Source organism: Carcharodon carcharias, chromosome 16 (genome assembly GCF_017639515.1).
Source record: "Carcharodon carcharias isolate sCarCar2 chromosome 16, sCarCar2.pri, whole genome shotgun sequence".
Lineage (NCBI taxonomy): Eukaryota > Metazoa > Chordata > Chondrichthyes > Lamniformes > Lamnidae > Carcharodon > Carcharodon carcharias.
Window position 1 is genome coordinate 98,754,322 of NC_054482.1, and position 22,817 is coordinate 98,777,138.

The 22,817-nt window shown below is 44.9% G+C and overlaps 1 protein-coding gene across 5 annotated transcripts in view; it reads right to left on the bottom strand.

The window, feature by feature from the left end:
• LOC121289206 (choline transporter-like protein 3) overlaps positions 1-22,817 on the bottom strand; it is a 96,527-nt gene that overhangs the window by 22,633 nt on the left and 51,077 nt on the right. For all 5 annotated transcript variants that reach the window (XM_041208409.1, XM_041208405.1, XM_041208406.1 and 2 more), the window contains 4 exons: positions 21,029-21,153; positions 16,306-16,492; positions 8,549-8,714; positions 6,559-6,715 (listed from right to left, as the gene is read on the bottom strand). In XM_041208409.1, the coding sequence (XP_041064343.1) occupies positions 6,559-6,715; positions 8,549-8,714; positions 16,306-16,492; positions 21,029-21,153 (635 nt within the window). The remainder of the gene's footprint in view (positions 1-6,558; positions 6,716-8,548; positions 8,715-16,305; positions 16,493-21,028; positions 21,154-22,817) is intronic.

Sequence of the window (22,817 nt, forward strand, 5' to 3'; positions counted from 1 at the left end):
GTCTCGGTGACTGCTGCAATGTCAATTCATGAATACTGTGTTCATATGCTCCCCCCATAGCCTGATCCTTGCGTATGGAGTGAGACAAAGGAGACCCTACAGAATATCACGCTGAAATGAAAGGGAACTGACATGGGGATAAAAAAAATATTGAAGCCATTTTTATAAATCTAAGAAAAACATTTCTGCCAAATTTTTGGCCTTCATTGTTTAAGGAAGGAAGAAGCCACAGTCAGGAACGAAAGGACTGAAAAGTCAAAATGGAGGCATGTATATGGCTGAGCATTGCAGCCCTAACTCAGAGTTTGGTGTCTATCAAAACGGATATACATCTGGGTGCGAGGAGAGAAGTGTTTGACACTACTTTGGCGGATAGCAGTGCCCTGACCCTGGCAGGAGATGAAAGCCCAGTTCAGTGCTATCTACAGGACACAGACGTGGGCATATTTGCAAGAGAAGATGGCATGCTAAGTAATCTGGCATCCTACCCAACACCACGAGGTAGATGGTCTAACGTTTCCAACTGACAACACCACTGTATCAGTCCCGAAGGGCCCAAAAAAAAAAAAGCAGTTTTACAGTATTCTGTAACAAACAAACCTGTCAGCAGAGTTGGCGTTGAGAAGGCAGTTATGTAAAAATTAGGATGGGGGAGGCGAGGGAAAAAAAAGGCAGAAATAATGAGAGTTTGTCAGCAAGATACGGCAATAATCATGTGGTATTTTAATCTTCATATAGAATGGGAAAATCAGGGCAAAGGTAGCCTAGATGAGGAGTTCATAGTATCATAAAAGATGAGGAACTCATTGAATGTTTTTTGGATAGTTTCTTAGAACAGCATATTCTGGCACCAAGCAGAGAGCAGACTTGGTATTTTGCAACGAGATAGGATTAATTAATTACCTCATAATGAAGGCACCCCCAGGTAGCAGTGATCATAATATGATTGATTTTTACATCCAGTTTGAGGGAGAGAAGAGTGGGTCCAAGACTAGAATTTTAAAGTTAAATAAGAGCAATTCTGAGGCATGAAAGCAGAGCTAGCTAAAGCGAGCTGGCAAATTACTTTAAGCGATAGGTCAATAGAGATGCAGTAGTGGGCATTTCAGAATACACAGAATAAATACATTCCAACTCGAAAGAAGAATTCCATCCACTAAAAAAGTTAAAGATAGTGTTAAACTTAAAGAAAAAGCATATATTTACACAAAGATGAGTGGCAGGTCAGAAGATTGGACAAAATATAAAAAACAGCAAAGAATGGCCAAAAGATTGATAAGGAAGGAAAAATTAGAGAATGAGAGAAAGCTAGCTAAAAATATAAAGACAGATAGTAAGAGTTTCTACAGAAATTTTTAAAAGTGTTAACAAAGTGAGCATTGGTCCTATAGAAAGTGAGTCTGCGGAGTTAATAATGGAAAATAGGGAGATGACAAATGAATTGAACTGATATTTTGCATCGGTTTTCACTACAGAAGATACATGTAACATCCCAGAAATAGCTGTAAATCAGGGAATGGAAGGGAGGGAGGAACTCAGGAAAATTACAATCACCGGGGAAGTGGTACTGAGCAAATTGGTGGAGCTGCGGGCTGACAGATCCCCGTATCCTGATGCACTTCATCCTAAGGCCTTAAAAGTGGTCAGTGAGATAGTTGATGCATTGGTTTTAATTTTCCAAAATTCCCTAGGCCAGGATTTCCCGGTCAGCGAGTTGGGTGGTGGGGGGGGGGGGGGGGGGGGGAGGGGAGTCACTCGCCGATGTGTAAAATGATGCGGGAATACGTCGGGTGGAACTCCCGATGTCACCCCACCCCCATTTAAATTTTCAGTTAGGTGGGGGCTCAGCAGAATCAGCTGCGCACCTGCCAACCTGTCAATGGCCAATTGAGGCCATTGGCAAAGTCATTGAAGTAATCAGTGGACCTGCCCGTCCAACCTTAAGGTTAGCGGGCAGGCCGAGAGCCCTGGCGGGCATTAGAAAAAGCATGAAACCTCATCCACGGGCGGGATGAGGTTTCATGAGGGTTTTAAAAACTATAATAGAAGTGTATTTGAAAGTGATGTACATGTCCCAACTCACGTGATGGTGTCACATGAGGGGACATGTCAGGGAAATTTTTCTTTTCTATTTTTAACATTTTTTTTAAAGGTGGAGCTGATCTCCCTGAGGCAGCACTTAGCCTCAGGGAGATGAATGCACTCTTCCATGTGCATGCGCAAAAGAGCGCACTCTCGGCTCAGGGAATCCCCCCCCCCCCCACCCAGGGAGCGCATAGCGTTTCTTGGTGGACGTCAAGCTGGGTGGGCCTTAATTGTCCTGCCCACGTAAAATGGTGGAACGCCCCCAATTGGGGGCGCTGATCGGAGGTGCACCTCCACGCGCCCGCTCCTAAACTTTCCCCCAGATGGGGGGGAAAATTCTGGCACTAGATTTGGGGAAGGTTCCATTAGATTGGAAAATAGCGAATGTAACTCCATTAATCAAAACAGGATGGAGGCAGAGCGCAGGAATCTACAGGCCAGTTAACTTAACATCTGTTACAAGGAAAATGTTAGAAACTATTATTAAAGATGTTGTAGCAAGGAACTTGGAAAAATTTAGGATAATCAGGTAGAGTCAACATGGTTTTGTGAAATGGAAATTATGTTTAACCAATTTATTGGCGGTCTTTGAAGGAGTAACATATGCTATAGATAAAGGGAAACCCATGGATCTACTTTATTTAGATTTCCTGAAGGCATTTGATAAGGTGCCACACCCAAAGTTATTGTGAAAAATGAAACCTCATGGTGTAGGGGGTAACACATTGGTATGGATAGAAGATTGGCTAGCTAACAGATAGTAGGCATAAATGGGTCTTTTTCTGGCTAGCAAGATGTAACAAGTGGTGTGCCACAGGGATTAGTGCTGGGGCCTCAATTTTTAACAATTTATATAAATGACTTGGATGCAGGTATAGTTGCTAAATTTGCTGATGACACAAAGATAGGTGGGATAGTAGAATGTGAAGAGGGACAAGGAGGCTGAAAAGGGATATAAATAGGCTAAGTGAGTGGGCAAAGATCTGGAAAATGGAGTATAATGTGGGAAAATATGAAATTGTCCATTTTGGCAGGAAGAATTAAAAAGAAGCAAATTATCCAAATGGTGAGAGATTGCAGAGCTCTGAAATGCAGAAGGATCTAGATGTCTTAATGCATGAATTACAAAAGGCTAGTATGCAGGTACAGCAAGTAGTTAGGAAAGTTAATAGAATACTATCATTTATTGTGAGGGAATTGAATACAGAAGTAGGGAGGTTACGCTTCGGTTATACAGGGTGTTGGTGAGGCCACATCTGGATTACTGTGTACAGTATTGGTCTACTTATTTAAGGATGTAAATGTGTTGAAAGCAGTTCAGAGAAGGTTTACTACATTAATACCTGGATTTGGCAAATTGTCTTATGAGGAAAGGTTGGACAAACTCAGTTTGTATCCACTGGAGTTTAGACGAGTGAGATGCGACATGATTGAAACATACAAGATCCTGAGGGGTCTTGATAGGGTCAGTGTGGAGAGAATGTTTCCACTTGTGGGAGAATCTAGAACTAAGGGCCACTGTATTAAAATAAGGGGTCACCCATTTGGAAGATGAGAATTATTTTTTTCTCAAGTCTTTGGAACTCTCTTTCTCAAAAGGCAGTGGAAGCAGAGTCTTTGAATATTTTTAAAGCAGAGGTGGATAGATCCCTGATAAGCGAGGGGGTGCAAGGTTATCAGGGGTAGTTGGGAATGTGGGGTTGAGGTTACAATCAGATCTTATCAAATGGTGGAGCAGGCTTGAAGTGCTGACTGGCCTACTCCTGCTCCTAATCCGTATGATTGTATGTTTGTTAAAAAAAACCTAGTTGATTAACTGAATCACTGGGATCAGAGAGGCTGCTTGCTAATTCAAGGCCTTTCAAGGTTAGCAAAGTAGCCTCAGAAATACAGTCAGTCCTTATGTTGAACATCAAAGTCAGCAAGGAAGTGGGAAAGGGAGAGATACCAGGTTTGCTTTTTATTAACGGTTAAAAATTCTAGAGGTTATTTATTGAAGTGATATGAGAAAAATCCTTTGAGGCAAGGGAGAGATATTTATACTCACAAGAGATCAAAGTTAGGAGACTTAAAGAAGCTGGAATACCAGGTACAATCATAAATATACAAAACTTTCTTTTGGATCAGAGGCTCTGATAAAGAATGTAAGTGAGAAACAATAGATGAGAGCACAAGAACTGGACAGGAAAAGTAGTTAAGGAAATGACACAATGTCACACTGAGAAAAGGGAGCCGGGGTTGGGGGTGTGAGAGTGTGGGGCGGGTACAGCTTATTTTAACCTCATCCTTCCCAGTATTCAAAAATGACTCAGCAGCTTCAATCACATAGAACTCTCAAGTGATTGGTTAACATCTTCTTAACCTAGCAGTCCATGCCCAAATGCGGCAAGATCTAGACAATATCCAGGATTGGGCTGATGAGTGACAAGTAACATTCGCAACACACAAGTGCCAAACAATGATCATCCCCAATAAGAGAGAATCTAACCATTGCCCCTTGATGTTCAATGGCATTACCATCACTGAATCCCCCACTATCAACATCCTGGGGGTTACTATTGACCAGAAACTGAACTTGACTAGCCATATAAACACTGTGGCTTGAAGAGCAGGTCAGAGGCTAGGAATCCTGCAACAAGTAACTCACCTCCTGACTCCTCAAAGCCTGTCCACCATCTACAGAACATAAGTCAGGAGTGTGATGGAAAACTCCCCACTTGACTGGATGAGTGCAGCTCCCATAACACTCAAGAAGTTTGACACCATCCAGGACAAAGCATCCCGCTTGATTGGCGCCACATCTACAAACATTCACTCCCTCCACCACCAACGCACAGTAGCAGCAGTGTGTACCATACAAGATGCACTGCAGGAATTCACCAAGGCTCCTTACACAGCACTTTCCAAACCCACGACCACTACCAACTAGAAAGACAAGAGCAGCAGATCCCCTCCAAGTTCCCAAGTTCTCGAAGTTCCCCTCCAAGTCACTCACTATCCTGACTTAGATACATATTGGCATTCCTTCACTGTCGCCGGGTCAAAATCCTGGAAATCCCTCTCTAACATCACTGTGGGTGTACCTACACAACATGGATTGCAGCTGTTTAAGAAGGCAGCTTACCAAGGGCAACTCGGGATGGGCAATAAATGCTGGCCCAGCCAGTGAAGCCCACATCCCGTGAATAAATGAATAAGGAAAAGCCTATCACCATCTCACGTGCCATGACTATTACACTTTTCCATTTTAAAATTTCAAATGAAGGGAAAGTGGGAAAATTGCAAACATTAAGTGTACCTGGTAAATCTCTGCTGTCCACAGGAATGAACCCTGTGAGTGTGGTTGGTAGAGAATTAAACATTGCAACAGAGTCCTAACTAATCACTTTCTGTGTTGTTGCTGCAAGTCTGATGAGCTCATTTTTGAAATTGCGAAGCTTCAGAAAAAAGGCCATCAGAAAATGATACAAACCAAGGATAACAGCCCTGACTGACCAACTGCATCCATGGACTGCTTGTTACATGTGATTGTGCCTACTTTAAATTAGAACACACTCGGACAAGGGGCGGAATCGTCCCCCATCCCACCAGCGATGAGCGTCATGATGGGGTTGGGGGAGGTGGGGGGGGTGCGGATGGGGGACAATCCTGCGGGAACGTGAGAATCGGTTTCACAGCTTGTTAAATATGGCGTCGGGATATGATGCGTGACTTCCTGCCTGCCCCGCTGCTAACACGGGCAGGAAACCCCCAGCTGCATAATTAGTGAGACCAGCATCGCGCGATTCCCGCTGGGCTCTGCGGAGGGAAATATTCCTGCTTCCCGCCCCCATCACAGGACTTAGACCCGCAGCGGAAAATCCCGGCCACGGTCTTGCGCTGACAGAAAATATCTTGCCACCCCGCCCCCCAGGGATCTCGTGCATGCTCAATCTTCTGCTGCTTGCCACCAGGACCGGTCCCATCCAGTCCAAGATTCATTTTCAAGCGCTTTGTTCAAGCATGTCTCACTTTGTGAACGTTCGCTCCTTGTTTCAAAATGAGGGAGAAGGCATTCTGCCGAAACCATTTCAACGTCGAAGTTATTCTGATGCTAGAAGCAGATCACAAGATGATCAAGCAGCCCTCAGTCCCTCAGCACTAATAGTTTACAATCAATAAGTGATCTCACAGGCAGATATTGGACTTTGAAGCCCATACAATTACTGGAACAGGAATGGACTGGATAGAAAGGCATTCAGAATCAAAGACAAAATAACTTATTACTAAGCAGCTGAATCTAATTGGATCCAACTTTCTTTTATACGTAGTTCAGAAAAATCTTATAAATTGCACTTCAATAAAATACACTGCTGTTTATCACGGGACGTAAAGCTATTACTATAAATGGTAAGGCTCCCTTTAAACAGAAGGAATATCTTGAAAAACATCAAAAGGTCTCGAAATGAATCCCAGCCCTGGCCCTTATCTTACCTTTCCTTTTAGACAGCTGTGAACGTACACGAGAACAATCCGTGGAATTCTGACCAGCGTGATTATAAATGAACCTTTAACAACCGTTCCCAGATGGTAATTAAAGAGCCTCGAAACAGAAGTGAGGATTGGGTGGCCGGGCGGATTATTTTTGTCCCTGAGGAAAAAAGAGTTTGGTGATCACGTTATTAGACTGAGCTCTCCAGCAACACGACGACATAGCTGGCGCTTAACACATACAACGTGAGCAATGCTGCTGCATCAGGGGGTTCAGTGTGGTGCTGAGCCAAAAATATCCAACAGGTTCAACTGCTGATGCACTTGGTGAGGAGTTGCTGTAGAGTGCTTGCTGGAGTTAGGGGAGGGGGAACAGAGGGAGAAATGCTAGTTTGGTTCAAGTCCCAGTGAGGAGTGGAAGCAAGCAATAAAATGACCAGGCTTCTGAGGCAGAGCAATCATGTGGTTGAGAGGGGACTCAGTTGTTACAAGCCTCTTCCCACAGTCGTTGAAAGCTTGGCCTCTTGTGAGAGATCAGCCCAGTGTCGGGGTGCGCCTAAGATCAAAAATACCAAGAACTAAATCCCAGCCTGTCGGCAGCCATGTATCAAGATCCCGTTAAGCCAGTGTACAAGCAAGATGAGAGAGATGGAAGGACCAACAATGTCAGGGGGATCAATGGGAGAACACCAAACTCCCTCATAGCCCACCCCAGCTCCCCCATCAACTCCCCCAATGGGAAATTTATGATAGACAAAGTCCATCATGTATCAGGTTGCAGGTCATCATCACACCCGTCAACCAAGAACTTACACTCGATTACACTTTCAGACAATTTATACTCTAGTTTATTTAATGGTGATTTCTTCTGTTCTCTAATCTACATTGGATTGTTAAAGGAAAAGATGGCCAACAACTTCTTGTTCAAATTATGATTATGCATTGAACTTGTCCCATTAAAAGCCCCCAATACACGATGTAAAGATTAACTGAGCTCTAATGAATCCAGCAACTATTGATAGCTGGCTGCAGAGAATCCTAATCTTTCTCAGTGAAGATCTTTGGGTGAACATCTGTCAGTGCAAAGCTGTCCACCTCCTGGTCCTTAAATGCTACTTTTAGGAATTCACACTACTACAGACAAGCCATGCTCACTGGCAGCCCTGGCCAGAAATTCAGGACCATAACTGTCTGACTATTAAAATTGGCCCTTAGCTTCCAAAAAGTGATAAAGCAATACATTCAGACAACATGAAGGTCTTTCGGCTCAGGTGGAGCATGGGTAAAATAGAGAACAAGGTGCCCACTGCTTTGTCCCAGAGTGCGCCTTAGCTCCAGAGAACCACTTTGCACCAGCAGATGTCTCAAAGGACTTTACAACTAATACTTTGAAAGTGTAGTCACTGCTGTAATGCAGGAAGAACCATTAATCCTAGTCCCCATAGTGAACTCACAGTCTGATTTCCAGGTAACTGAACAGATGAGATGTCAAAACCATGCCATGTATCACCATGATAGGCTGATTCCTGGGATGAAAGCGTTGCCTTAAGAAGGAACGTTGAGTAGGTTGGGCCTATACTTATTGGAGTTTTAGAAGAATGAGAGGAGGTCTTATGGAAACATATAACATTCCGAGGGGGCTTGATGGGGCAGAGGATGGACAACTGAGAGGATTTTCTCGAGAGGCAGGATCTAGAGCTAGGGGGCAGTTTAAAAATAAGTGATTGCCCCTTTTAAAATGGCGATGGTGAGGGACTTCTTCCCTCAAAGGGTACAGAGTCTTTGGAATTCTCTACCCCAGAGAGCAGTGGCGGCTGGGCCACTGAATATATTCATGGCCGAGTTAGACAGATTTGTGATTGACAAGAAAGTGAAGCGTTATGGGGACAGGTAGGAAAGTGGACTAAAGGGCACAATTAGATCAGCAGGCTCGATGGGCTAAATGGCCTACTCCTGCTCCTATTTCTAACGAGCCTTTCTAACCAACTCCTACCTGTTGAAGTAACAGCGCATCACAGCCCCAGCAATTGTCATCTGCTGACAAGCAACAAGAAATTCACTGGTCCAGATCAGTCCAATTACATGGTACCACCACATGTACCGTATTCCAGACAGTAGTCTGTACTCAACCAGGTTATCTGCGGTTACATAAGCATTACCTGGAGGAGATTAAAACAAAAGCAAAATGAGAAACGCAGGAAGACCAAAATCAGAAAAACACAGAGCACAGGCCATAACTTTTATTCCCTCCCAATGAAAATTCCAGGCAACGAAATCTCATCTTCCCTTTAACCCAAAAGTGGTCAACATTTGAAAATGAACAAAAGCTAGCAAAGTCGTCAAACTTAAACACAAAAATTAAAATTAAAGTTAAAAAGTAAAATCACAACTGAATTGTAAAAATGGTTCATACAGCCCCTGAAGCATCTATTCCAAACCAACAGGACAATACACCACTGAAGTTATTGGGCAGTTCATTAAGTGAGTTAAATGTCTATTGTGGTGGGATCTCAGAAGGACCATCTCACACCTCCGTCCATAGCCTGAAGGGCCCAGGGTGTGTCGATGGGTTGCAAACAGAAAATCCAGATGAAATATGTTCATCATCCACACTAACGTCCAGATGATAATGGATTCATTTTTGGGAGGGGGGTTTAGGTGAGGGGAAGGTAATGTCTGCAGGAAATGCTGACTGTCCCTAATATTATTTGGTCCAATTTCCAACGCTCTGCAGCTGAGATTTTCTACAGATATAAATATTGCACGATGGGTTGTTGGTGATTGGACAGGTCAATCTCTGCTGAGTTAAGGCTTGGTTGACAGCTGTTCACAAATAATTCACTGGGTCTGAAGCACTTTGGGATGTCCAGAGGCAGTGATTATGTGCTAAACATATATGCAAGCTTTTTCTTGCTGAAAGCTGGAGTGAATGTTGTTGCTATTGAAATATTTTGGAATTGGCAAAGCTCCTTTACAGACAGAAAACCGTTCTAGCAGAGTAGAAAGCCCCCCTCAGCACGGAGCCACCCGTTGGCTGATTTAGCAGGATTGGATTCTCTGCATTAGCATGCAAAAATGACAAAAGCAGGATTGGCACGCAGAGAGAGTAAAGGAAAAGCAGTAAAACTGGGGAATAAAAACAGAAATGACTGGAAAAACTCAGCAGGTCTGGCAGCATCTGTGTCGAGAAAAGATAACTAGCGTTTTGAGGCCAGTGTGGCTCTTCTTCAGAACACAACTTGGGAAATGACTGGGACTGGTCTGAACCGGTCTTGCAGGCCTAAAAACGGAACTCCCATTCGGGTCAGTACCTGTCATTTCCCAAGTTTTACTGTCTCCCTTCTGGGGGTTAAAGAAAGGCGGGGGGGGGGGGGGGGGGGGGGGGGGGGGGGGGTGGGGGGAGGAGACAGGGAGTGAGGAGGGGGCAGGAGCTGGGGGGGGGAGGGGACAGGCAGCGAGGGGGGGGGCAGGGGTGAGGGAGAGTGGCAGGAGCGAGGGAGGGAAGTGGAAGCGAGGCAGTAGCGAGGGAGGGAGGCAGTAGCGAGGGAGGGAGGCAGTAGCGAGGGAGGGAGCGGGAGCGAGGGGACAAGCAGACGAGGCTGGTGGGGGTGACGGCGGGGGGGGCGGAGTGTGCAGGGTGAGTGGATGTTGGAGAGAGGAGACAGCGGGGAGAGGAGAGAGAGAGAGAGTGTGCGTGAGAGACAGAGATAAACAGGCAGTAGAAAGGCAGCAGGAAACAAAAAAAGTTAGAAATTGGGAATCCATTTGGGAGAGTGACAGAGGGAAACACAAATGCTACTTTATTCAAGTTGTGGCCATTTTTCTGATCTGCTGAAACTTCAGTGACTATGTCTGTAAATAATCAACAATGATTGCCTCTGACAGGCAGTACACAGACGCCATCTTGTGACCTATGTGAGCTAAGGCAGGCAAAGTGTAATCTCAGAACAATTCTTCCAAATTCTCCACCAAATGCTTAAGTAAAGCAAGCTTGAAAGAAAGGAAAGCCACCTCACATGAGCTAGTACATAAAATAAAACTGATCCAACATTTATTTTAAAACTAGAAAAGCTGTACGCCAGTGGGCTGTGTTTACCTTCAAGGTTGGCACATAAACGGGATTACAATATCAACACTGTTTAGATGAAAACATCGAGTTTAATGCAGCCACAAAATCAAACAGTGCAATAAGCAATGCAAAATGGCCACACCCCCATGGGAATGGGCTCCCAGCCACTGGGGGCAATAACATATAATGGCATAACCTCCTTCTTCTCCTCTTCTATGTACATCAGTTCCCTTGTATTAACTAACAATGCCAAAAAGTAACCAGAATGAACATATGTAAGCTGCCTCCTCACATCCAAACGAACTCTCAAGCGAAAATAGGTGCCCAAATAAGGCAATATCATAATGCAAGAAACAAAAATGTCTTTGCAAAATGCTACTCAAATACAAGCATAGCAACTGAAACAAGCAGTATGCATACTGGGCAAACAAACACTTTTCTCGGGGGTGGGCCACCTCCAGCCGCTGGTCCCCAAATATTAGCTTTAATCCTGAAGTATAAAATCGGCTATTTCGGGAGACGTCTCTGACAAATTGATAATCTCAAAACAGCCAGGAACAGGGCTGGTGGTACAGACAGACGGCTGGCTAGGTGTGCTATTGGGTCAGGGGCCTGGGCTGGGGACTGCAAGACGGGATCAGCTGGCTGCATCAGAACAGGGACATGCTTTGAGCACTGTAAGACTGGACTAGTTGATAAAGACCATACCCAGAAGGAAAAAACAGTCCAGACCCATACTCTTTATTTCCCAGTTTTACTGGTGTTCCATTTTAAGGTGTACAAGACCGGTTTGGATCAGTGTTCTTATTTCCCAGTTTTTACTGTTTTTCCTTCTAGTTGGCTCTGGATCAGGTATAGGCATCTCCACATCACCAGGGTGGGGCGGGGGGCAGAAGGGCAGGGCAGCTCAGGGGTCTCTCCCAAAGTCAGCGATTAGGACAGGACTGGGTGATCCACTGTAGGCGGTGGAGTTTGCATGGTTGACCCTATAGTTGACAACAGCAGAGCTGTGGAAGACATAAAGATAGCTCAGTTGCTTTGTTAGGATTTGCAGGAACAGGATGGGTTGGCGGGGGAGTGGTCATCATGGCTGGTAGAACCATTACCAGAAGTGGAGCAGATCGCAGAGCCTGTGCAGAAGGAAGGGACTTGGTAGCATTCTGACCACTTGACTCAATGAGTTGAACCACGGAGCTGGGAATTGATGAACTTGTGAATGTTGCACCAGCTGTTAGCAACAGAGGTAATAAAATAGCGTTGGAGGGCCTACTTGTTGCAATCAGCGTAACAATTTGATTGTGATGTGGCGAAACTCCCAGCAGCTTTCTTCTGTTACCATTATCCAGCAGCATCCCTCAGGAATCCAAAATGAGAATCCTGGCTGGCAAATGGCTCATGGACCCAAAGAATATGATAAAAAGGGTATAGAGGTGGAGGAGGAGTAGAGTGGAAATTTACAAGGATGATACCAGAAATGTGTGGGTATACAGAACAGGAAAGGAGTTACAGGCTGGATCTCTCTTGAAAAAAAGGCAGCTGAGAGGTGACCTAATAGAGGTCTTTAAAATTCTGAAAGGTTTTGATAGAGTGGATAGACAGGGAATGTTTCCTCTTGTGGGGAAGAGCATAATGAGAGAAGATCAATATAAGACAGTCACCAAGAAATCCAGTAGGAAATTCAGAAGAAACTTTTTTGTCTAGAGAGTGATGGGGATGTGGAACTCACTATCACAGTGTGGTTGAAGTGAATAGTATAGATGCATTTAAGGGGAAACTAGACAATCATATGAGGGGGAAGGGAATAGAGGATTACAATGGTAGATTTAAATGAGGAAAGATGGGAGGAGGCTCGAGTGGAGCATAAACACTGGAATGGACTGGCTGGGCCAAATGGCCTGTTTCTGTGCCATGTACCCTTTGTCATCCTACATAAGAATGACTAATTCTAAAGCTTCTCCTCAAAGATACTACTTTGCAACGTTAGCTCTCCCCAGCTATTAGTCTGCATAATGCTAACATTCCCCAGTATCTTTTATTTCAGTTAGTGATCACAGCCGGTGAAAGGAAGTTTTGCTCTGAATTTGATTAAGCTACAACCCACTGGAAGTTCTTTAGAATGATAATGTGTTATAAAAGTGGGACGAAAAATTGATCCACTGCCCAGTGCTAACATTCTTCAACTTGATGAGCACCAAGTGCATCTGAATGGTTTTCTTTGAAATGAAGCTAATTCATGGGTCTAGGTCCGACTTGTTCTGAGGGGGTGAGTAATATGAAGGTTTAATCTATTCTAAACCCTAACTACTTTGAGACAGGAGGTAAGTTATTGATAATGCAATGGTAGTAAAGTAAGGATACAATTGTAGGTTGAAGCTTTAAGGACCACATCCTTAAAGAATAATTGCTTCTCACCTTGGTGCTGTTGACCTGTAAAATCGATTGCCTTGAGGTGCAATAAGTATTGATTCAAACTAGAATGATTCCTAATCCAGTAAAGAATAGACAGGAATAATCATTTTGGAATAGGATACACAATTAAAAATGAACAAATTAGGTGCTGCACAATGGCTGGACAGGCTCAAAAGTCTTTTTTCTAACTTTTTCCAACACCGCTATTCCATGACTTGGTCAATCCCATTCTCTATCAGCCATAGGGAATGATTGGAATTCAGCCTGGAAAAGTGTGAGGTAATGCACTTGGGGAGAGCTAACAAGGCAAGGGATTACACCATGAATGGTAGAACCCTGGAAAGTACCGAAGATCAGAGGGACCTTGGTGTGCATATCCACAGATCCCTGAAAGTAGCAGGGCAGGTAGTTAAGTTGGTTAAGAAGGTATATGGGATACTTGCTTTTATTAGCTGAGGCATAGAATTCAAGAGCAGGGAGGCTTTGCTGGACCTATATAAAATACTGGTTAGGCCACAACTGGAGTACTGCATGCAGTTCTCGTCACCAGATTATAGGAAGGATGTGATTGCACTGGAGAGGGTGCAGAGGAGATTTATCAGGATGCTGCCTGGGCTGGAGGGTCTGAGCTATGACAAGAGATTGGATAGGCTGGGGTTGTTTTCCTTGGAGCAGCAAAGGTTGAGAAGGGACCTGATGGAGCTGTGTAAGATTATGAGGGTCATAGTTAGGGAGGACAGGAAGACACTGTTTCCATTAGTGGAGGGATCAATAACCAGGAGGCATAGATTTAAGGTAAGAGGTAGAAGGCTAAGAAGGGAGCTGAAGAGAAATATTTTCACCCAGAGGGTGGTGGGAGTCTGGAACTCACTGCCTGAAAGGGTGGTCGAGTCACAAACTCTTGTAACATGTAAGATGTATTTAGATATTCACTTGCGTTGCCATAGCCTCCAGGGCTAAGGGCCAGGCGCTGGAAAATGGGATTAGTGTAGTCAGACCTTTGTTGACCGGTGCAGACACGATGGGCTGAATGGCCTCCTGTGCTGTAAACATCTATGAGTCTATGAATCAATGAGATTGGGAGCTTCCCGGAATTTAGGGTTCCTTTCCTGAGCTCCGTTTCCAGATGCCGAGGACTTTAGTGATTTACTCCATGCCTCGGTGGATAGTATGCTCGATCAGCTACCAGACTGTATATTTAGTCAGAAAGCACGAGAGTCAGCAGATTTCTCCTCTCTTCCACCTTCCCACCTCATGACTTGAACTCATGTCCAGTCATCACCTCTACTAAGATAACAGGAAGCTGAGGTATTCACTTTAATGGCTATTAAGGTGTCATGGTAACCTAGCTGAACTGGATAACCTGTCAGAAATCAATTTAATATATTGATTCAATAACACACCAGGTCCAAAAGAAAAATGTGCATTTATATAACACTCCTCATGACCTCAGGATATCCCAAAGCTCACCGCCACCTTCTCAAGGGTAATTAGGGGTGGGTGACAAATGCTGGCCTTACCAACGATGCTCTCATCCCAAGAACAAATAAAAATAAGGCTCTTTACAGCCAATGAGAGTGCACACACTTTTGGGACTGCTTTGCTCATTGTGAGTATTATGATCAGAAATTATAGAGTCTTAAATCATTTTCTAAGTCAGCTCCTCTGCCCCATCGTGAAAGTTCAGCTCCCACTGCAGCAGTGTAGCATTATATTATCTCCCTCTGACCAGGTTGCCAACTTCAAGTCAAGTCAGGAACATGTTTTGTACGGGACCACGTCCATTTGGAATGATTCTGGACCTGCTCAAATTCATTGGACTTTTTGCAGAAATCATGCAGAGGGGTCTGGTCTAGATTCAAACCAGTTTCACAAGTACCGTCCAATGCTCCCACAATAGCATTATATTTTTGCTCCAAATTGGATTAATTCTAAACACACGTGCAATTTCAATTTTGTCTATGGGATGCCAGCATTGACTGCCCATCTCTAATCGCCTGTCAGAAGGTGGCGGGTGAACCAGTCTACGTGGTGTGGGTACACACACGCAGGGCAGGATTTTCGGGTCGTTGGGCGGGCGCAGTAGGCGGGCCTGGGAGCTGCCAGAAAACAGTCCGCTGCCCGTGATTGGCCCCCGACTGTGATTTCACGCTGACTGGCCAATTAACGGGCAGCCAGCGTGAAAGGCATGCTGCAAGGCTCAGCGCTGCTGGGGCGGGGGCAGGAGGAGGGCAAGCGCTGAAGTCTGCGCATGTGCAGGGGAGCGCGCACTGGAACCTCCCTGAAGGCACAGAGCTGCCTCAGGGAGCTGAAGAATTTTAAAATTAAAAATAAGGGCTGTTAAATTCTGAAAAAAAATGTCCCCACAATGGACTCACTCACAGGCACATATACATAATAAAAATTATGTTACAATATTTTAATTTTCTTTTTTTACAAATTCATGTCGGAAACCTCATCCCGCCCGTGGATGAGGTTTCCTCAAAAATGCAAAGGCCGCCTGGCCGATTCTCCAGCCCGCCAACCAAAATGCTGGACGGGCAGCGGAAAATGGCACTTAATTAGCAAATTGATGGTCTTAGTGGGCCTCTTCGTTGTTGGAGGGGGCGCGCTGCCGACTCCCATGCACGCCCGCCGACCGGATATCGGGCCAGCACACAATGGCATCAGGACGCTCGCCCGACATCATCGCGGGCTCTTTCAGGTGCAAGTATGTCGGGCACTTACCCACACGCCGAGCGGAACATTCTGCCCACAGTTTCTGGAGCAGTTGGATACAACTGAGTGGCTTTGCTTGACCATTTCAGCGGGCTGTTAAGGGTCGCCCATGTGGCTATGGGTCTGGAGTCACGTGTAGGCCAGGCTGAGTAAGGCTGGCAGGTTTTCTCCCCTGAAGGGCCTAGGTGATTCAAGGGCGGGGGGGGCGGATTTGGTGACAATCCTGTAGTCTCACGATCATTATTACTGAGACCAGCATTTTATTCCCAATTTATTAATTACTTGATTTTAAATTCCCATAGCTGCCAGGGTGAGAGTTAAACATATGTTTCTGGAACACACTGGACCAGGCCTCTGGGTTACTAGTCCAGTTACAATACCATGGTGCCCCCAGGTATGTAAAACAATTTGTCTGAACCGTCAAAGAAGTCGGGCCGCTCTTTCACATGTTCTGGAGAATGTTTCTTTGAGCTCGCCTGGATATTCTGGGTTGAGTTGCCACATTCAAGTGGCTTTAGAACCAACTCACAGGAATCAACGCTACAGCCGCTCACCTGCAGTGCCCAGACTTAGAAGCACGGCTACCCAGTACATCCAGAACAGAGCGAGGATGATGAGGGTCCACACTGGTTGGAAAAGTAAGAGAGGAACACTCCCAAGTAGGTTACTGGCAATCCGAAACAGCTGAACCATCAGGCTGATCCTTTTCCACATCACCAAAGTCAACACCATAAGGATTACCTGCGGAGACAATAAATCTATGAGCCAAATAACTTGAAAGAACCCTGCAAAAGCAAAATGCTGAGGATGCTTGAAATCTGAAATAAAGAGAGAGGGAGGGGTGTGTCACCTTGACATCGCAAAGGGGTGGGCAGCCTGTTGAGAGCTACCCCCCACTGTCTTTGCTGCCGATCCCCCCCCACAACACCCCTTTCCCCATGACCGCACCCCCTCCCCTACATTACTTACCTGTTGCCTGGGTCATTCCGTAATCCTGGGACTCCGGTGCCTGTCCTTCCTGCAACAGCCGCTGCCTCGCCTGTGGTGCTGCTGAGCACAAGAGCTGCTGGCCTCTGATTGGCTGGCAGCTTACAGTAGCCGAGACTTCCGCTCACGGGGTCCTGATTCCAAAGGAAAGCCTGCTGGTGGCCTCGCCACTGCCTGATTGTCTTCTGGTTTGGCAGGCCTTCCCGAAGAGAGGCAGCACGGGTCTCTTGCTGGCTCTCTAGCCAGCAGGCGTGACTCCCCATGCCTAAACAAGATTCCATACCTGCAAGGCTGTAACGTGCCGAATCAAAAGATGCGGTGCTGTTCCTCGAACATGTGTTGAGCTCCATTAGAACATTCTTGCAGTCCCAGGGCCGAAAGGTCAGAACGAGAGCGAGGTAGAGAATTAAAATGACAGGAAACTCAAGAGTCAGGCTTGCGGACTGAACGGGGAAAGAAACTTGTATTTATATAGCCCCTTTCAGGATATCCTAAAGTACTTCACAGCCAACTACTTATCTTGCAGTTCAGTCACTTGTTATGTACCAAAGTATGGCAAGATCCCATAAACAGCGCAGGGTCAAATGATCAGTTGAGGGAAGATTCACCTGGAAAGCTCCCCACTTCCTCCTCGAGTTGTGCCATGGGATTTTACTTATATACCTCACCAGGCAGATGAAGGTTTGATTAACATCTTTTCCAAAGGATCAAACCTCCACTTATGCCAAACTCCTTCAGTATCAACCTAGATAAGAGAGTGATTTATTTCTTAGTGGGGCTTTAATCAAAGACCATTTGCCTCGGTGGTGAGAATACTGTAATAGCACCTTCTTGTGGTCATTTGTGTATGTATACAAGTCAAACCAGATTAAACTAGTTCAGTTGTATATTAGAGCTCAGCCTGTCTCTTCCAATTTTTTTTCTGTCCTGTGTATCACAAACATTACCACTGAGCCAAGCATGAAATTACTTTAAAGGCAAAGTGAACAGAGCCATCCATTTTGCCTATTTATTAAAATAAATCATAGTGCAGCCATTTTAATAGGACTGCAATAGCACTTTAATAGCAACAGACTGACATTATCTGTAAGGTATGTTTCCGTGAGCATGACCACGTCCCGGAGACCGCCATCCCTGGGTATGTCCTGTCCTAAAGGTAGATCAGGCCCAGCAGAGGTGGCGGCACAGTGGTATACAATTTGGAGGGAGTTGCCCTGGGTGTCCTCAACATTGACTCTGGACCCCATGAAGTCTCATGGCATCAAGTCAAACATGAACAAGGAAGCCTACTGCTGATTACCACGTACAGCCACACCGCCCCACACCCTACCTCAGCTGATGAATCAGTGCTCTTCCATGTTGAACACCACTTAGAGGAAGCACTGAGGGTGGCAAGGGCACAGAGGGTACTCTAGGTAGGGGACTTCAATGTCCATCACCAAGAGTGGCTCGGTAGCACCACTACTGACCGAGTTGGCTGAGTCCTAAAGGACACAGCTGCTACACTGGGCCTGCAGTAGGTGGTGAGGGAACCAACAAGAGGGAAAACATACTTGACCTCACCTTCACCAACTTGCCTGCCGCAGATGTATCTGTCCATGACAGTATCAGTAGGAATGACCACCATGCAGTTCTTGTGGAGACAAAGTCCCATCTTTGCATTGAGGGTACCCTCCATCATGTTGTGTGGCACCAGCATCGTGCTAAATGGGATAGATTTCAAACAGATTTATTTGCTCAAGACTGGGCAGCCATGAGGTGCTGTGGACCATCAGCAGCAGCAGAATTGTACTCAACCACAGTTTGTAATCTCATGGCCTGGCATATGCCCCACTTTACCATTACCATCAAGCCAGGGGATCAACCCTGGTTCAATGAAGAGTGCAGGAACATATTCTATGAGCAGCACCAGGCATATCTAAAAATGAGGTTCCATCCTAGTAGTGCTACAACACAGGACTACTTGCATGCCAAAAAATGATGGGGGAGCCCAGCATATCAGTGCAAAAGATAACGCTGAAGCATTCGCAACAAGCTTCAGCCAGAAGTGCTGAGTGGATGATCCACCTCAACCTCCTCCGGAGGTCTTCAGCAACACAGATGTCAGTCTCCAGCCAATCCGATTCACTCCACTTTATATCAAGAAACAGCTGAAGGCACTGGATACTGCAAAGGCTATAGGCCCAGACAATATTCCAGCAATAGTACTGAAGACGTGCTCCAGAACTTGCCATGCTCCTAGCCAAGCTGCTCCAGTACAGCTACAACACTGGCATCTATCCAGCTATGTGAAGATTGCCCAGGTATGTTCTGTACACATAAAAAAAGGACAAATCCAACCAGGCCAATTACTGCCCCATCAAACTACTCTCATTCATCAGTAAAGTGATGGAAGGGATCATCAACAGTTATCAAGTGGCATTTGATTAGCAATAACCTGCTCACTGATGCCCGGTTTGGGTTCCGCCAGGGCTACTCAGCTCCTGATCTCAGTACAGCCTTGGTTCAAACCTGAACAAAAGAGCTGAGTTCCCTAGGTGACGTGAGAGTTACTGCCCTTGACATCAAGGCAGCATTTGACCAAGTGTGGCATCAAGGAGCCCTAGCACAAAAGAAGATGGTTGTGGTTGTTGAAGGTCAATAATCTCAGTTCCAGGACATCACTGCAGGAGTTCCTCAGGCTAGGGTCCTAGGCTCAACCATCTTCAGCTGTTTCATCAATGTCTTCCTTCCATCATCATAAGTGAGGATGTTCGCTGATGATTGCACAATGTTCAGCACCATTAGCGACTCCTCAGATACTCAAGCAGTCCATGTCCAAATGCAGCAAGACCTAGACAATAGCCAGGCTTGGGATGACAAGTGGCAGGTAACATTTGCACCACACAAATGCCAGGCAATGACCATCTCCAACAAGAGAGAATCAAACCATCGCCCCTTGACGTTCAGTGGCATTACTATCACTGAATCTCCCACTATCAAAATCCTGGGGGTTATCATTGACCAGAAACTGAACTGGACTAGCCATATAAATACTATGGCTACAAGAGCAGGTCAGAGGCTAAGAATCCTGCAGCAAGTACCTCACCTCACTCCCCAAAGCCTCTCCACAATCTACAAGGCACAAGTCAGGGGTATGATGGAAAACTCTCCACTTGCCTGGATGAGTGCAGTTCCAACACACTCAAGAAGATTGACACCATCCGGGACAAAGCAGCCCGCTTGATTGGCACCCCATTCACAAACATTCACTCCCTCCACCACCGACGCACAGTGGCAGCAGTGTGTACATCTACAAGATGCACTGCAGCAACTCACCAAGACTCCTTCGACAGCACCTTCCAAACCTACGACCATTACCATCTAGAAGGGCAAGGGCAGCACGCACATGGCAACACCACCAACTGGAAGTTCCCTTTCTGACTTGGAAATATATCGCTGTTGCTTCACTGTTGCTGGGTCAAAATCCTGAAACTCCCTTCATAACAGAACAGTGGGTGTACCTACACCACATGGACTGCAGTGATTTAAGAAGGCAGCTCACCACCACCTTCTGAAGGGCAATTAGGGATGGGCAATAAATGCTGAACTACCCAACCCATGAATTAATAAAAAAAATGTTAGCCAGAAGCAGTGTCTTTATTTTAACAGGCTCAGTTTACATTGACAAACAGTAGTTCCTGAAAGAAAATTACAGGTAAACAGGGTATTATTCAATATTCTGACATTGTTTTTACTGAACCATATACATTTGGATGAGGAATTCTCCTTCATGTTCATTGACTTAGTATTCTATTTTTCATTACAAAAACAAATTAAAAGATTGAATTTCTAATTGTAATCACAGGATTTTAACATTAATCCGAGGTTGTATTCGGGGGAATGCTGGGGGTGGGGTGGGGCGGGGGGGGGGGGGGGGACACGACACTTGAGATTGATGTTCATAAAAATCAGATAGAGAATCTGTGTTTGTTTAATCCTGACTGTTCCAAATTTGTTCATGACCTGAGCAAAAATGGTAACATCTGTACATGGGAGAATCCCAGTCCAGATTTCAACCTGAGCTGTACGTGTACCCCAGCACACGTTATAATGCAGTATAAGTGCAGATGCGAAACACTGCAACTAAAGTAAAATGAACAACTGCGGACCCGAGGTTGGCACTGAAATGATCTGAAGCCTCTGCTACAGATGTGACTTTTCTAATACTCTTCACCTTCAAGTTGCTGAATGCGCCCCTTCAACTGATAAATAAATAATCCAGAAGGGTTTCTATTTTAAACAACTTACCGATATGATGGTTGCAGTAATAGCAAATCCCAGAAGCGCTTTTGTGTTTTCCTTCTCTGTTTCCAAGACTATGTTGGGGTCATTCACATTGTCATAGTACAGCCACCACAGAACACCTGACACAACTAAACAAACAAAATTCATCAGAGGAAAATGAAAAGAACTTTAGAAAGGACAGAATATCTTCATTCCAACATTGTGTGAGGATCTATATGAAGAACTCTCACTTACTCAATATATGCTAGTGAGTTCCAGATGTGTCTGTGTATGTGCAGAAGGTTAGGTCACAGCTATATCAAGGTAGCCTAGGTGCAGATCTTCTGCATCCCATAGTACACATACTGACACCGCTGGCAGCTATACAAGTGGCAAACAATGTGACTAGAACAAGCTAGCCTTGGCCAGCAGCTAGCAAGAATCTGATCGACCTACTGTTTAAAGCCAACATCTTGCCTGGCATAGCTTAGGTAGTGCATGTGTTAGAATTAGGAGGTTTATAAGGATATTATGTTTTGGGACTGTATTTTTAAAATTACCATAAGTTGAAGGGGTTCATGTGACCTGGTTTGAAGTCTGCCTGACATTAAGCCTGGGTGGTTTCATTGTTAGCGATTAAAGGAAGGCTTAGATTGTTTTACTGGGAGGAAGGCACAAGGTATTTACACTTGGAGACAATGGCAGCAGCCTGTGTGTTAAGAATGGGGACTTCAAGGTTTCCAACATCCCAGAAAGGTGTTGAAAGTATTAGTTTATAAATAGTTGTGCCTTAAACTATCCATTTACTTCTAAGATGAAAGAGAGTTTGGGATCAAAAATAACCGATCAGCATTTCAATTTGGATGAAAGACTAATGCGTTTCACTTTGTACTTTTTCAGATCAGGTTACAAGCTTCCCTACAAATCAATGAATATGACAGACAGACAGCAGTTTTTTGCAGAGAAGAGAGGCTGCTTGGCTTTGCAAACTATCACAGCCAGATATGGGAAGGAGATGGTCTCTAGTCAAAGCACACAACCATCTAGGGAGATTCATCCTGGTGTGACCAGAAGGGAAGAATCATTGGGACTGGCTTTACTGCTGGTAGCAGTTTTTGGAGAATTTCATTAATCCAAGGGAATTTCCTGGAGACGGTCACTCAAAGTTGTTACTTGGCGAAAGGTATACCCAGAAGATTGTATTTCCTTGAAGAGAATAATATCAGAGAAATATAAAAGGGGAACATTCCTTTCTGAAGTATACGTTGCCTACAAGAAGAAAATAGGCTTTGGTCAATAGTGTTTTCTTAGTCATTTGTTAGAGGAAGAGTTTGAGAATGTGAGATCTTGTTGTGCGATTCTTTCAGCTGTCAACTGGAAGTTTGAATCTTTCTTTTAAAGTTATAGGTCTCTATGGAGTTTGTAACACATGCCATATTATGCAGCTTAGATCTACTGAGACATGAAAGGTACTCAAAGAGATGATGGGAATGTTAAAAGATAGAGTCCGTGGAGAGAGACAAGGGGGGGGAAGGGGGTCTCATGGGCGTACCTTGGTTTACATACAGGAAATGTGCTTTCTATGGCAGCAGTTAGCTCTAGCCTAATGAGGGGTGGCAACTTTCTAGATTTCACATTTTCTCGAAAACCATTTTGAGTAAATGCAGATCCATGGCCGAATGGGTGAAATATTTGGTAATTAAAAGCGTGGGAATATGCAATGGGTTCATCAGTAATCCAGGATAATGATGTGAGGGGAAGAGCATGCTGTTTTCAGACTGTAAAATTTGTATTGCTGTAGGTTTACTAACCT